The 16648-nt window shown below is 44.5% G+C and overlaps 1 protein-coding gene across 4 annotated transcripts in view; it reads left to right on the plus strand.

Annotated features, from left to right (window-relative positions):
* PRRC2B (proline rich coiled-coil 2B) overlaps positions 1-16648 on the plus strand; it is a 77491-nt gene that overhangs the window by 54575 nt on the left and 6268 nt on the right. For all 4 annotated transcript variants that reach the window (XM_018565338.1, XM_018565342.1, XM_018565340.1 and 1 more), the window contains 7 exons: positions 310-498; positions 1078-1266; positions 3766-3852; positions 9836-9940; positions 10516-10708; positions 12844-12941; positions 16359-16486. In XM_018565338.1, coding sequence (XP_018420840.1) covers positions 310-498; positions 1078-1266; positions 3766-3852; positions 9836-9940; positions 10516-10708; positions 12844-12941; positions 16359-16486 — 989 coding nt within the window. The remainder of the gene's footprint in view (positions 1-309; positions 499-1077; positions 1267-3765; positions 3853-9835; positions 9941-10515; positions 10709-12843; positions 12942-16358; positions 16487-16648) is intronic.

Here is a 16648-nt window from a genome sequence, read left to right on the forward strand (position 1 = left end):
GGGGGAGATGGGGTGTGGTTTAGGGGGCACGAGAATCGCTTCTACTGTAGCTCCACAAATATGAACAGGGTCCCGGTGGCTTTTCTGTTTAACCCCTTCAAAATTCATGAGGGGATTATCCCGTCATGGGTTGTTAAGCTACTTAAATGCATTTTTAAGATAGTTTAGTTTAGTGTCACTTTAATATAGGGTTTGCTTCTGTAGGGTCTATGTTTTATGAAAATTGGTCTTCTAGCAGTCTACTATATCGCACTGATTAAAATGACACCGATACCGTACGTAGTCTGAAGTGTGCGTTTTAATTCTCAGGGGTTCAAAGGCAGTCAGGGTGATAGCGGGATTGATCTAAGTGCCGAGTCGAGGGAGTCCTCTGCCACGTCTTCACAGCGAAGCTCCCCCTATGGGACCATGAAACCAGAGGAGATTAGTGGGACGGTCATTGTGGAAGCTAAAGCCGATTGCCCCAAGGAGCAGGGACAGAAGCAGTCAGACAAGAAGGTGAGGTTCAGTGCTTGTGCATATTATTCCATTTTGAGATTTGGTCCCTACTTCCCATTAAACACTGTGTAAGTTCCTGTTCACACCACAGACGTTTGTGGCTCGTATTTGTCGGCACAGAAAAGCTACGCACAAAAAATCCTATTGATTTCTATAGTCCCCATTTGCGTCTCAGCAAAGCGTCGCACTGAGAAAAAAAGCTGGTCACTGGAAATAAGTACATAAGCTTCTTTTTTTGGACAAATCAGCGAGATTAGGAATAGGAAAATGAGTCGCATCGCGCTGATCTCCCCAGAAAGAGGTTCATGCTTTACAGGGTTGTGCAGAGCTTTTCCGTGCTAACAAATACGAACTACCATCTCCGGCGGTGTGAACGGGGCCAAAAGCATATTTTTCAACTGCCGTCCTTGTATTTCCAAAGCCCTTAGATATATTTATGGTTTAAGTCTATTGTGTGTTCAGGTTTAAATGACAGGAAAATATAGACACGTTTAGACATTCTGACCTTGCAATGATTTGTTTTTTATATATATATATATATACAGTATATATAACTGAAACTCCCTCCATTTCTTCCAGGAGTCTGATTCTGGCCTAAACAAGGAACACAAACCTGGTCCTATCGGCAATGAGCGCTCTCTAAAGAACAGAAAGGGTTCAGAGGGGACAGAGCGCCTGGAAGGAAACGTCCCACCTGTTAATGGTGTGGAGATTCACGTGGATTCCGGCCTACCTGTACCTCCAATTGAATTTGGCGTAAGCGCAAAAGTGAGCTTTGCTTTGTACTCCCAAGTTATCTGGCGGCTTTCATCAGAATTATAATACAGTTCTGTTCAAATCTGCATTGTGTAAAATTTTAACCTTTTAGTAGTTTGACCATAAAAATTTTTTTTTGCATCAAACATTATTCATATACTACTCGGTTAAAATGACCAGACTGTGAATTGTCGTGACCCTGATAACAGCAGAACTAAACTCCTAAGGCTTCCTTATGCCAAAAATGCATGCTTTCACATTGTGTTGTGCACAATAGACATGTGTTTTCAATTGGCTGGAATGGCAACTCAATAGAAACTGAGCTTGCAGAACTTTGCGAGGTGGTATGAACAGGTCCTAATGAATGCATTGTTTATTTCCTTATCAATCCCTTTTCTTCATGATCATATATGTGTTATGCCCAAATGCTAAAACTTGCACCGCTTTTACTTTATAGTTCGTTGCTAGCCTTCTAAACTCGACTTCAAGATTTTGTTGCTACACTGCTGGTGTTTTTCCTTGGCGACTTCAGTGTAGAGGTCTAGTTATTCAACTGCTTGATCTACATAGAAGCTGTCTGGATGGGCCACTCTTTAGAACGTGCTTTTGAATCTGTACCTGGACCCCTCTGTACTGGACGTGCAAAGTTAGCCTGGGTGGTAACCTTCGGGAACTGGGCTTTACATTGTTTTTCATTCCAGACCTGAGTGTACAGTGTTAGCTGTGGATCGCTTTTCAGGGTCCAGACCTGTGCCTCAACTCCAGGTGTGACCTTGTCTTTGAAGACTCAATGAGTAGGCCTTTCAGGCTGAAGCACAGAGGTGAAAAGGAGTTTTCTATCTTTGGGTACTGTTGACCCTTTGTGGTGTTTGTTTCCCATCAGTCCCATCTCTCTCCTTAGGGATCTGCTGACCTACAAGGTTAACAAGAATTAGTCTTGGCTGGTTCTCTTGCTGATAAGGTTCTGCCCTTTTAGCATTTCACAGGAGTACATGCTCTAAGCATTGTAGCTTACGTCCACACTACTGCCCTTTCCTGGTATGCCCATTGGAGAATACTCAGGAGACGTTCCCCCGAAGAGGGTCTGTTTTCTGGACCCTTGCAATCAAATTCCTTATGGCGTACCTTTATACCTGGAGACGTTGCCTGGAGGGGCATTCAGATAAGATTGATCAAGAAGTCCTGGACACTACTTTGCAGTTTCTGGCGGGGAATGCTTCTCTGTCTAGTGTGTCTCCACACACGAGGCTTTCATTTGGTTCACCAGAATAAACTGTTCCTGCCTCATCGGGGGATCCTTCTGTGAGTCTGTGTACTAACCAGACACAGATCATGTTGAGTGTGTCAGTATTGTGACCCCTCTGATGGTGATATGGCTTTGCCTTCTGAATCTCCTCAGCTGGTGACCTCCCCATTGAGGTGTGCACGTTTAGAACCTGTGTGCCCCTCTTTTCCGGCTTGGCAGGAAGTATTCATCTTTGGATGGCCCAGCACTCCCCTTAGGATTCTGCTGTGCAAGTACCCCCTGTTAGGGTGAGACTGGAGGTCCTTGTTGCACCTGATTTTCAGGAGGTGGGTCCTTTTGTGTGTGGCTGTTTGCAGCTTTTTGAGGAAATTCCTTTTGATTCCTTCTAGGTCTGCACCGATATCAAATGGCAACCGGCCATAGAGGACTACAAATCCCAGAAATTCAATGCAGAATAATATGAAGCTGCATACTCTATGCTTCTCCTTTCAAGCGGCCTGATGTCTTCAGCGGGGAGTCTCAGGAGGGCTGTGCGGGGTCTCATGAGGGCTGTGCGGGGTCTATGGTCTATTTCACTAAGGCATTATGGGGAAGTATGTTTGTAAAACAAATATGCTTCTTTTCTAGTCTGCGCTGGTTTTATAGAAATATACTGATATGAGATGGACACTGACAATATTCTAACTCTGGATTTTTCATGGCATTTCAACAATGTACCCATCAGGAAAATGTGGTCAGTGGGATCAGGATTCAGGGTTTTATCAAAGGTGGTTTTCTGTAGAGGGGGAACGCCTGATTTATCAATCTCCCAAGGTGCATCTGAATGGCATGGTGCTGTTTGTGATGAGATCAGAAAGTGCTGGGGACCTTATTTTATAAAAATTATTAGAATTGAATCTTTTTCTGCAGATTGTTGCATGTGTGCCCATTGATTGCTGTTAGACTTTAGATCTGCCTAAATCTCTCACCCTATATAAATAAGGATTTGCATCCCTGGAAGGTTTGGTTGACCTTATCACTCATAATGTAGACCTGTTGGGGGTTATGTGGCCAGGACTTGATTTTCACATCTAGTAATTATATTGCCTTTGTTTCTCCTAATCTGCCTCCCTAATGCCTGGTTAGTTTATAATACTGGTCCTAACTTTTCAGCTTAGAAACACTTGAGCATTGACTCCATAGCAGTCTGGCAATACAGGTTAGTTGATGTTGCTCTAATGCAGTAATTCAAAAAGTCGACATAATAGTTTGTTTTGCTTCTACAGGATGCAGACTACTCTTTACCCCCAGGGGCTGCTCCAGGTCAAGCTACCAACACAGTTACTAAACTTCAGGATGCACTGGCGAGCAAGGTACATAAAATTTTGAGAATTCTGCATGCAAAGTCAGCTTTGGAAAACCTTAACAGTAAATGTCTTGCCTTCAGCCTGTCCCAACACTTCAAAGTTGCTGCAAACAAGCGGCCGCAGAAATAGAAATGTTCACTAGAGCAATGCATTGTTTTTGCCCTTGATGAGAAAAAGGGTTTTCTTAATTGTAAATTAAATGACACGTTATGCTAATTGAGGTACATAGGGTTATGCTGCTGCCCTCGAGAGTAGATACCTGCAGAAAAAAAGCTGTAAGGACAGCTTAGTATAACCCCTTCATCCCCCTTAAATCATGCACTAGCTTGTTTTTTTGGTAGTGTTCTAGGAGAAACAAAAGAGCAAACCACTCCTGATTTTTCTTTTTCCCCCGTGTTTTTTATCTGGATTTTCTTTTCTAGCAAGATTGTTTAGTTGCTGCAGATTTCCGTATTGGCTGATTCTGAGCAAATCCTAGGAAGGCCTAACCTGGACCCTTCTGGGAGGGAGAAGCAGGACCAGTCTGTAATGTGCCTCAGAGCACTGGACTGGCTGAAGGTGCTTTCCTAGACACACTTGATAACAGCCCAGACCAATGTCTCCTGTCTGAATTGCAACTTTTCTCAGGCCTCCTTAAACCCTTCGGGGTGGCTCCCTCTTCCTTATTCAGGGAGGAATTTTCTGTCACTATGTCTGAATTTATGGGAAAAATGTCATCCTTGTTAGCTGACTCATTACGCAGGGGCCACAAGCATGCATCCATGCCTTATCCAGAGTGCAGCTCTGATTTCTCTCTAGCTGCAGCTGGTTCTGAACAATAATCGGAAGATGAAAAGTGTACTTTATCTGTGTTTGATGGCTTGGTACATAATGAGTCCCAGCCTACTGACTTAACGCCAAGGCTTGATAGCATTTTGTTTCTTTATTGGCTCAGTGCGCAAGTGCCTTGACCTGGTACAAACTTAGTTGGCCATACCAAAGGTCAACAGATGGGTTCTCTTAAGTCGCCAGCCTGTTAAAACCTATCCTGTACACTCAATTGTGCAACCTTCGTTTTTATAATGATTGGCATAACCCTGAAAAAAAATGTATTCCTCCCAAGCATTTTGCCCATCAATATCCTGTTGAGGAGGTGTTCCGTGAAAAGTGGGCTGTCCCCATAATGGATCTGGCCATTTCATGTCTTAACAAAACATTGTCCATTTAGAGGACATCCCAGTGTTTTAAGGCCCTGTGGATAAAATCCTAGAAGCCCTTTTGAAGGCCTTATTCTCCCTTGTTGCCGGATATTATTCCTTTAGTTGCCATAATGATTCTCCTTTCAGTACACATGTGGAAGATCCTTTGGCTGAAATGTTGGTCTGCAGAACATCCATGCAAGAAATGCATTTTGCATATGCTCTCTGATGGGAAACTCCTCTTTGACAAATCCCTGGACATGTTAATCAAGGATGCCACTGGAGGAAAGAGCACTCTTTCGTCCCAGCAAGAGAAGGCTTAACCTCAAACTGCAAAACACTATCTCAGAGGCTAAGCAGAGTTTCTTTTTGTTACCTCCAGTAGCCCAAAGGTTAAACCTGGGTTTCAGCTCTGCCATAAATCTTGGATACCCAAGTCCTCCAACCCCATGAACAAGTCTTCCTCCTTGCAATGAGGGGATGGCCCCACTTATCTAAGTGGGTGGTGGGCGTGCGACGGCATTGTGACCACCAGGACATTTCAGATGTTTAGGTCCAGAACATGGTATCCAGGGTAACAAGCTAGAATTTCCATCTCTACTTTTAGCTCGGCTTAATGTTCTCAAACCTATCATTGTCCCCACAGAAGATTAGCAGACATCCATGCTACTCTGGCAAGCTCCTCACTTAAGGGGTCATAGCCATTGTTCCAGAAAACAAAAGATTCCAAGGTTTCTACTCCTACCCCCTTTACAGTTCCCAAACTAAAAGGGGGCATTCACCCTAAAGATTCTCAACTCCTTCCTTTTGGGTACAGAAATTCTGCATGGAATCTTTAAGGCTGGTCCGTGTTTACCTCCAATTCAGGTTACTTTCTGACCTCTGGACATGAAAACTGCCTATTTTCATGTTTCCGTCAAAAGTTCCTGTGATTTGTAGTGGGTTTGCAAGTTGCCAGTTTGTGGGCCTCCCTTTTGGTCTATGCACTGTAGTTTTCACAAAAGTGCTAACCCCTATCGCCTTTGCTCCTGGGGCATTCCCATAGTATGATTCCTGCACGACCACCTACTGTGGGAACAATTGACACAGATTCTGTCTGTCAATGTCCAACTAACTGTTCAAATGCAGCAGAAATTTGGGTAGATCTTGAACCTCCAGAAACGCTGGAACCAACTCGCCCCTCTCCACTGCCATGTTTGGAAGCTACAGTCCAGTAGCCAACCAACCCCTCTGCTTTTGCATAAGGGTTTTGGCCTTGATGGTACCCTTTTTCAAAGCAGTTCCATATGCCCAGTTCTACTCCAGACCATTGCAACTCAACATTCAGGCTGCGTGGAAGAAGACGGCGATTTGCATTCAGTCGAACAATGCCATAATGGTAGAATACATACATCATCAGGGAGAAACCAGAAGTCTCACTGTGTTAAGAGGTAGATTTAATCTTGTCCTGGGCAGAACCTCTCATTCCCGCCTTGTCTGCCCTGTACTTTGCAGGCGTAGACCACTGGCAGGCAGGTTATATCAGCTGGCAACATCTGGGGGAGTGGTCCCTACACCCAGAGGTGTTCCAGGACCTGTATTACAGGTGGGGGACACCACATGTGGACCTACTGGCCTCCAGGTTTAACATCAAACTAGGCAAGTTTGTCTCTGGCTACAGGGATCCTTTTGAATAATCAGTGGCTGATCCAAGCTGATCAATGTCTTTCTCCCTTGAAACTACTACTGTGTCTGCTTTACAAATAGATGGCATGCCAATGATCATCATTGCTCCAGACTGGCCCAGACAGAAGTGATACACTGGTTCAACCGCTGGCAAACACTCTGTGGGTTCTGCAGGATTGTCAGGATCTTCTGTCCAAAGGACCTATTTGCCATCCTATTTCACAGTTTTAACAGCATGACTGTTGAAGAACAGACTCTGAGGCCTCGTTCACACCTGAACGTTTTGTAGCGCGTTCTACGCTCGACGAACGCTCTACAAAACACTCAAACATCTAAATCCCATTGTATTCAATGGGTCTGGTTCACACCTTGGCGTATTTCAGCCCGTCCCTAGCGCGATACAAAACGGCCCACGCCTGAAAAGGTACATGTACTACTTTGGGCCGTTTTTGTTGCGTGTTTCCATTGGGATACAGCCAAGTAGCCCTCGGAAACGCGCGTTTGTTGCGTGATTTTTTTACCGCAAATCGCGGTTACAAAAAACGCGCGACAGACGCGCATATGCAATACGCCTAGGTGTGAACCAGGCCTGAGGGACAAGACCATCTCTGAGTTTCTGTGTTTCCTATGAAGCTAAAAGCTAGGAAGTCTACAATCCCATAAGGTCCTCCATGGAAGGCATACTATACTTGGTGTGAGTTTCGGGCTTCCACCCCGAGTTTCTCTATGGGATGAGTCCTCACCTTCCTACAGCTGGGGATGAACAAGCATTTGGCTGTTAACACTATTGAGGGCCAGGTTTCTGCTCTTACTAAACATGCGTCCGGTGTGCCTATGTATGAAAATTACAATTGTTCCACATGTGTTGAATTTTGCTGCTAATTCCAGGGCCATCATTCATGGTCAACTTAACATTGATGACCTGTAAAAGCTTTTAAAGTGACACCAATAGATCGGGAAGTGAGCGAACACATACCGTTGCTCGCTCACTTCTCGATCCTGTCCCTTCAGAGAGCCGTTACTGTCACTCACGGCTCCCTGCAGGGATTCTCCCCCTCCCCTGTCTGATCCTCCAGCGCTGACTGGCGTAACGGATGGGGGAGGGGGCGGGTACAGCTGGCTCTGCCTCTAGATAGGCAGAGCCAGCTGTTACTCACGCAGCTAGGTGGATCCAGACAGAATTGTCGGGATCCGTCCCAGCTGCGGCGTCTCAGTATACCGCGAGCTGTAGCTCGCGGTATACTGAGCTTGGGGTGATGGGAGGACGCTAGTTTGTGCCCTCCTGTTAGGAGAACTATGGGGGAAAGCACTGACTTCTCCTTTAAGCTTGACATGTTTGCAATCTATTTACTTGGCGCAACGTTATCTTTTATATTTTACAAAAAAATTGGGTAATATATTGTTCAAGAGCACTAAAATGTAAGTGTATATTTTCACTGAAAATGTGGGTTTGATAAAAAGTTGCGCAAATATGCAACATAAAACAATTGCAACTGCCACCCTTTTATCCTACAGGGTCTCTAATTTCAGAAATAATATTCAGGGGGTTAAGTAGTTTTCAGGCCTCAAATGTGCAATTGTAATGTGTGCAAAAAACCCACAAAAATGGCTCTGGCAGCAAAAGGGGTTGAAAAGATTTTATGGCGAGTACATAATTCCTATTGTGATTGCAACTTCAAAGTAATTGACTGTACACTTTAGGGACCACATTTCTTATTTTCCTCCCCTGTTGAAGTCTCCAGTGACCACAGCTTATAATGGAAGTCTCTGGAAGCTTGAATAAATTCCTTATATCCTACTTGTAAGTAAGGTTTTGTGGACTGGGTTCCAGGACTTGGTAGGCCTGTGTGTAGTTGCATAAACTGTAAGTCCACCATGATTCTATGAGGCCATTTATGTAAAAATGGAGAAGCCAAGCTTGAATAGCGGTGGGGGGGGGGGGGGCTGTTTTAACACCTCTCTCTGGGCAGGTTATTAACACCTCCTAGACTCCAATTATGCAAATGCGATCAACACCTGGCTGCGACTAACAGATTATGTGGATTGGATCGACATTCACCATATTTATCCCCAGATAATTATTGTAAAAGTCATTCTGAATTGAGAAAGCTGGTTGGATGACGTCTTCAAGAAAAATACAGCAAGTCCAGTTGCCTCGACTTATTTTTTACAGATATACCATGTGACCTGGATGAATGAGAACCTTCACAGACATGATTCTATGAGATTCCATGACTTTGCTTACTTAGGTTAAAGTGACAGTCTTACCCTCCCGCGGACCCACTTATTTTTACCTTCCTCACTGCTTTGTTCCATTGCAGCGATCACAAATACCCAGATCTTCCTCGTATGAAAGATGTGATCCCCTAGCTTGCAGTGCTAGTTTAGGTTTGACATTCAGATACATTAAAGTGATGTTCTATCCTATATTGGTATTTTGATTTCTCACTGTTGTTTTCTGTTCAGTCTTAATGATGTGTCAGTAGATCCTTCACTATGTACTCAGAAGGAAATTGAGGAAGTTATAGAACTGAGAGATGTCTTCCCACTCTAGGGAAACCTGGGAAATATAAACAGACTTTTCATATGCAGCAAGAACGTTTTTGAGAAGATTCTGTCACTTTGTTCAATCAGGGCAATGCAACCGGTTAGCTTGAAAGCTTACCACTATACCACTCCCCCCCCTCCTACGGATACTCACCATTCCCCAATCCCTCCTACCACTCCATTTATCTGTCAGAAGCCTTGGAAATACCTTGGGGGCTATTTATTGGAGCAGACAGAATCTGAAGCAGTTGCCCATATTAACCAATCCAGCTTCTCTCTTCAGTTTGTTCAGTTACACTTTGAAAATAAAAGAGAGAAGCTGATTGGTTGCCATGGAAATCTGCTGCAGATTTTGTCTGCTCCAGTTTTGATAAATTCCCCTCCTTGTGTTTCCCAGGTATGGAGGAGCATATCACGATTTCCTCATTCTCCCTGGGTGCAATGTTCAGACCAGAACGGCCAGTTGTCAGAGAGGCAGGGGAGAATAGGGGGGGTGAGAATAAGTGAGGCGTGGAGTCAGCTAGCAAGAGATTGTCATTTAGTCTCGAGTGTCTTTCTAAACTGTGTCCAAATGTTTTGGAATTGTGTTCTCTTTATAGGCAGGGCTTACACAATCCATACCTATGCTGAGGAGAGATCACCATCTACAGCAAGGCATGGGCCTAAACCCCATGTCCTACCCTACTGCCGAACTCACCTTAAAGGTAAGCACAAGAACGAATGATTCTGCCTTTTTGCTAAATATAACGCCTTTCCGTTGGAGATCTTATGAACATTGTGCCAGCAGTACTACCACAGGTGGAAACTGACAGTGCCGCTTTGTTATAACGGAGAGATATTATATACGAGGTTCTTTTTGTTATCTATAATTAGGATGCTCCACTTGTTTCATTGGTAGTGTTACTGCGGGAGATGCATTTGGCAAAAGAAATCTGGATAGAACAATGGTAGCAGACACTGTTGACTTGTATCTGTAGGTGTACACTCCAGACTGCTCATCCTACTACTACTACTCACTGACCGTCAAGTAGTATGGAAATTGGAAGTTGCTCTGGCTACATGCTTGTTCTGGGTCAGTGACTCGTGAAGTTCTAAATGGAGGTTGACTGCTCTAGAACGTCAACCTTTCAGCTTCCTTTGGTTTTTATGGATATGAGAAGATCTCAGAGGGGCATTGAGACCACCTAGTTATGTTCATAACCAAAAGTATAAAAAAAAAAGAAGTTTGTTGACCTATCAACACTTATGTAACATGCCTTTTTTTTTTTATAATTTCAAGATGGAGTCTGCCCGCAAGGCTTGGGAAAACTCACCCAGTTTGCCAGAACAGAGTTCCCCAGCAGCCCCCGGCTCAGGAATACAGCCGCCATCTAGTGGGGGCACCTCCACTGGTGTCAACTACAGCTCCTTTGGGGGAGTGTCAATGTCTCCCATGCCTGTCGCATCAGTGGCCCCATCAGCTTCTCTTCCAGGTAATGAAACCTGTCTTGTTGATTATCATATATGTATTCCAAGTGTCTCTGGTTCATGGCATGTGTGCCTTTATTAAGCTAGAATGAATGTAATCAGTTAATGTACATTTTAAGTTTTGTGTGGTCTTTTAGCAGCATATTAGCATAGAGTCTACCATTGCTGACTTGTTTTTCCAAAGATGCATGCTCCAGTGCTGTCACCCTTAGCTAGGGGGGAGTACCTGACTGGTAACAAGCAAGAACTTTTGGAACGTGATATGCATGTACTTTCTTGGTCATTGACACATTAAGAGGCCTAATTTTGTAAACTGGAAAATAAGTTGTTGCCCACGCTCAGTCAGATTGCTCATTTAATTTTACAGAGTTGGAAAAAAAATTAAACAAAAGGAATCAAACGAGAACTCAGTTTTCGTGGCCCATTTTATATAAATAGCCCTAGCAATGAAATACAGGTCAGTATGACCACCTCTGGAGCATGAACCATCAATGGCTTCCCCCATTTTCTACACTGAGTGGCCAGTTTATTATGACCACCTGACGTTTGTGGGGTAATTAGCTATAATTTGGCGCTGAAGTTGCTAGAGGGCCAGACCATTATAAATAGGGAAGCAGGTTGTTTACCATGGCAGTAGAAGTGATTTTTTTTCTGAAGATACGGGTGAACAACGCCATTTAACAGCCTTTGAACGTGGGATGATTGTTGGCGCTCGGAGCCATGGAGCGAGTATCGGCAAAACAGCAGAATTCGTTAAATGTTCAAGAGCAGCTGTTGTTAAAGTGTTTAAAGACTGGACTGTCAGCTGAAAATCTGGGTCTGAACGTGCGAATTGTGGCCGTCAGCGACTAGTTAATGTTAGGGCAAAACGGAGAGTGGCAAGACTGGTACAAGATAACAGAAGGGCAACAGTGCCGTGTCAGATTCCTCGCATCACCTTTCAACATCTCGTGGAGTCACGAGGCGGCCCAACGAAGTAATCTCATGGCGTTATCTCGTGGCCCAACGAAGTACTGATGGGGTGGTCATAATAATCTGGCCACTCAGTGTATAATGACAGTTTCCCTTTAACCCTTTTGCTGTCATACATCAGCAGCAGCAGCAGAGTCTGTTTACATTTGTAAAGCGGCTTTACATGAAAGTGATTCGGGAGGCCGTAAATCCGCCAAATCACTTCCATGGGCCAGTGCACATGTTGTCTCGGTTTTTTATAAACAGTTGCACTAATATCATGTGAAACTATTCCCCAGGGCCTCTGTTTTCAGGAAATATATCATTATGGGGAGGTGAAGTAATTCTCAGGCCTAAAATGTGCATTTTAACATGTGTGCAAAAAGAAAGTGAAAGGGTTAATGGTCAAGATCACCTTTTAAAAAGGTGTTCTATCTGTTACGCATTGTCGCTTTTTCAGGGGGGTTTTATTTTTTCTTTTCTTTTCACTTTGTTGTGGTTTACTGTGCCCTCTCTGTTCTGAGAATTTTGTGGGTGGCTTAGGTAATCTGTACACATAGGCAATGTGACAGGTTCTCCTGAAAGCTAAATCTAACATCACTGATGCCCACCTTTGAAATGTTCCCCCGTCTCTCTGTTCATCTGTTAAAGTACTTAAAACTACCTGCTGCTTCCAGGTTTGAGGAAGCATGTGACCTGCCCTTCTTCCCAGGATGCAATGCTCAAGTCTGAGTGGCCAGTTCTGAACACTGTCATGTGTGACATGTATGAGTTTTGGCAAATGAACGGAGAAGTAGGGGAATGCAGAAAGGGTGAGTACCAAGTGAGATTTAAAAAAAAAAAAATGGGATGGGGCAATTCTGTTTTAAAGCAAGCACTTAAAACTGATTTTTAGTGAACTGTGATTCTCCATTGGGTGTCCATGCTCGATTTTGGGGGAGATCTGCCACTGTCACCATATAAAGATTTACTTTTTTTATGTTGCTATCCACAAGGGGGTGCAAGTCATGCAAACATTTTCACTTGCACCTAATCATACAGCTATAAATCTCTGTTGGGGACTGAAGCTTACCCCATTTCATCCAGAAAAGAAAAAATCAGTTTTGGGATCAGCTCTGCTTTAAAATAGGATAACTCCCCTTTACCTTCAGTGTTGCTATTACTAATTTATTGTACTTGTTTATTTTAGGTAACCACATCACCCCGCTGTATCTGGAAAGTCACATGTTTCCTGGCCAACCCCGCCTAGTTCAGCAGACGATACCTCAGCAGCAAGGATATCAGCAGGTCTGAGCAGTGCAGTATAGTTCGTATATTGTGGTGTTTAATAGGCTCTGTGATGTTTCAATAGATCCTTCTGACCCTTCACTATGTACTCAGAAGGGATTTGAGGAGATGATTTAGCTGAGAGACCTGCTAATTGTTAGAGGTTTCAGCCATTATTAAAAAAAACTATAGAGATAGAAATGAGCGGCGGCCCTGCACACTTTTTCTGATGCAAGCTCTAATAGATTTTCATAGTTTCTAAACTACTTGTGGAGTTGCGGACAAGTATAAATGATATCTAGTGACACCAGGCTTCTCTGCCTACATATTGTGATCTAGGTTGGTGACTCCTAACAGCCCCTGAGCTTGCACCTTCACAAAAACTGGTCAGCAGCGGCAGCTTATTTCGCTCCTAGCAGGTCCTCTTTTAGCAAAATCTTTGTCTCCTGCTTGGGCTCTTAGAAAATGCTTGTGACTGTCATCTGCCTTTGAGTTTGCTCCCAAGAGCTTCTTGACAGGTACTCTGTGTCTAGCAATGTTTCCCATTCATTCAGCGTGCTCTTTATACTGGATGTAGCTTACCACCTCTTGTTTGCATGCGGTTTAAGATCCAACATGGTCGAAAGCCCAATATGGTGTGCACATGCTTTCAGGCACAGAAACAACGCAGCTGCCTGGTATGTAATATGAATTGCCAGACAGTGATGTTTTGAGGAAAGGTATACATAACTCAATATCACTAGCCTATTCTATTTATTGTAGGTATTTCTTTCTCTTCCATTGAAGGACACAGGATGTTTAAAAACTTGGTTTTACTGTCACCTACTGAGGATTTGGACACTGGCAAACAGGCAATTTTTGCTGTCCTTGCAGCACTGGATAGTCTGGCTTGAGAGTCATCTGACCCGGAAAAGGCCAACACCACAGCATTTGGGTATATCAACCATCAGGGAGGAGTCAAGTCTCACCACAGCAGAAGCGGAGGAGCAGGTTCTGTTCTGAGCAGGTTCTGTTCTGAGCAGGTTCTGTTCTGAGCAGGTTCTGTTCTGAGCAGGTTCTGTTCTGAGCAGGTTCTGTTCTGAGCAGGTTCTGTTCTGAGCAGGTTCTGTTCTGAGCAGGTTCTGTTCTGAGCAGGTTCTGTTCTGAGCAGGTTCTGTTCTGAGCAGGTTCTGTTCTGAGCAGGTTCTGTTCTGAGCAGGTTCTGTTCTGAGCAGGTTCTGTTCTGAGCAGGTTCTGTTCTGAGCAGGTTCTGTTCTGAGCAGGTTCTGTTCTGAGCAGGTTCTGTTCTGAGCAGGTTCTGTTCTGAGCAGGTTCTGTTCTGAGCAGGTTCTGTTCTGAGCAGGTTCTGTTCTGAGCAGGTTCTGTTCTGAGCAGGTTCTGTTCTGAGCAGGTTCTGTTCTGAGCAGGTTCTGTTCTGAGCAGGTTCTGTTCTGAGCAGGTTCTGTTCTGAGCAGGTTCTGTTCTGAGCAGGTTCTGTTCTGAGCAGGTTCTGATCTACCGAGCAGGTTCTGTTCTGAGCAGGTTCTGTTCTGAGCAGGTTCTGTTCTGAGCAGGTTCTGTTCCGAGCAGGTTCTGTTCCGAGCAGGTTCTGTTCCGAGCAGGTTCTGTTCCGAGCAGATCTTCACATTCCGGCCTTGTTTACTGTTTACATCCCAGTCATGAACAATTGGCTGGTAGACTTCCTCAGCCAGCAGCGTCTGAACCCAGAAGAGTGGTCTCTACATGTCACAGGTGGGGCAGGCCTCATGTAGACCTCCTGGCCGTTATGTTTAACAAACTGGACAAGTTTGCCTCCAGGTACAGGGATCCCCTATCTGAAGCAGTGGATACTCTTGTGGCTCTGTTGGATCAGTACACCTTGATCTACGCCTTTCATCCTCCGAATTTCCTTCATCTGCTTTGCAGGATCGAGTGAGGGGGCATTTTGGTGATCCTCATTGCTCTGGACTGGCGCAGGTGAATGTGACACTCTGACCTGATAAAACTCCGGCGGATGCTCCGTGGTTCTTCCAGATCGTCCGGATCTAGGAACGATTTAACATCCTGCTTTAGGGACACTAGCTTTAATTGATATTTTTGTTAAAGCCCAGGTTCCAAAGGACAAGGGCATCTCTGAGTCTATCTTTCTAGCTAAAAGCTATAAAGTCTACTGCTTGGAAGGTCTATCACTTGGTGTGAGGCTTCCACCGTATGGTTTTCTGTGTGGGACAAATTCATTCCGTCCTACTGGTATGACTGGAGCAACATTTGGCCTTCAGTTCTCTGTTCTTGCTATTTTGTTCAAGAAGCCATTGACTTCCAATTCTTTGATTAAGACTGCTCAACAAAAGACTATTCAAAAACTGCTCTTTGAACCCTTCAGAAATATTCCTTTCTTACACATAAGGTGGTGTTTCTTGTAGCCATGGTCACCATCTGCAAGATGGCTCTAAGCTCAGTATACCGTGAGCTACAGCTCGCGGTATACTGAGACGACGCAGCTGAAGCGGATCCCGACAATTATGTCTGGATCCGCCCAGCTGTGTGAGTGACAGCTGGCTCTGCCTATCTAGAGGCAGAGCCAGCTGTACCCTACCCCGTCCGTTCCGCCAGTCAGCGCTGCAGGATCGGAGCGGGGATTGGGGAATCCAGCCCCTCCCCTGTCACGGCAGAGAGCTGTGACAGGATCGAGAGGAGAGCGAACGCCGGTATGTGTTCGCTCACTTCCCGATCTACTGAGCAGAAATGTGACAGTCTCATTGTCACAGGTAGGCTAGAACTATGAGGTGAGTGAAAAGCACTCACCTCCTAGTTCTCCTTTAAGGACTTAAGGATCTGGTTCCACCCTTTCCTCTTGAGGCACACTCTACTACATCTGTGAGTGCCTCTTGGGCTCTTCAGCAACTGGCTGATTTTTGCCAGATTTGCAAGGCTGCCACCAGATTTTCTGTTCACATGCTTTCCAAATTTTGCCAGATGGATGTTCAGACTTCATCCGATGCTTTCTAAGTTCTCCCAGGTGGATGTTCAGGCATCATCTGATGCCTACTACGTTGTAAGGTGCTGCAGGCAGCTCTTTTAGCTGCAGGCATTTCCTTGTTTTTTTATAGTGGTCCCGTTAGTGTTCGTTATTGCCCACCCCCCAGCTGGACTGCTTTTTGTCACCCTGAAGACTAGTGTTCCTGTGTCCCTCAATAGACGAGAAGTTAGAGTCAGGATTTACTGTCTGTGTTACAGAGATTCTCCCTCACATCCCGCCTCCTTGACGGCAAGACAAGAAATAAGAGTGTGTGTCAATGGGAGAGGAAGACACAGAAAGCTGGCCATACACTTTAATGTTTTCTTTGTTCAACCTAATGCACTCGTATTACTTTTATTCCTTCATATAAGTCAAAGTGTACATGCTAATCTTGGAAGCAGTGTAATGTTTACTCTTTTTTTTTTGTCTTTTTGTTGCAGGCGGCAGCAACCCAACAGATTCCTATCTCTCTTCACAATTCTCTGCAGGCTCAGGCCCAGCTCAGTATGCGTGGAGGACTCCCTGTTTCCCAGTCTCAAGAAATGTATAACTCAATGCAGCCCTTTAGGTAATTTCATGTATTCATTCCATTAGCTGCAAATTGATGTTTTAGTTTTGTATAGCCACTGGTAAAAAGTTCAAATAAATTTGCCAGCTGGCTTTGTCTTCTCTTGTTAGAGATTGTGGCAAGTCACTTCATTTATTGATTTTTGGCATTATTTGTCATAGG

The sequence above is a fragment of the Nanorana parkeri genome, unplaced genomic scaffold (assembly GCF_000935625.1).
Source record: "Nanorana parkeri isolate BGI_ZX_2015 unplaced genomic scaffold, ASM93562v1 scaffold834, whole genome shotgun sequence".
In the NCBI taxonomy this organism is placed as follows: Eukaryota; Metazoa; Chordata; class Amphibia; order Anura; family Dicroglossidae; genus Nanorana; species Nanorana parkeri.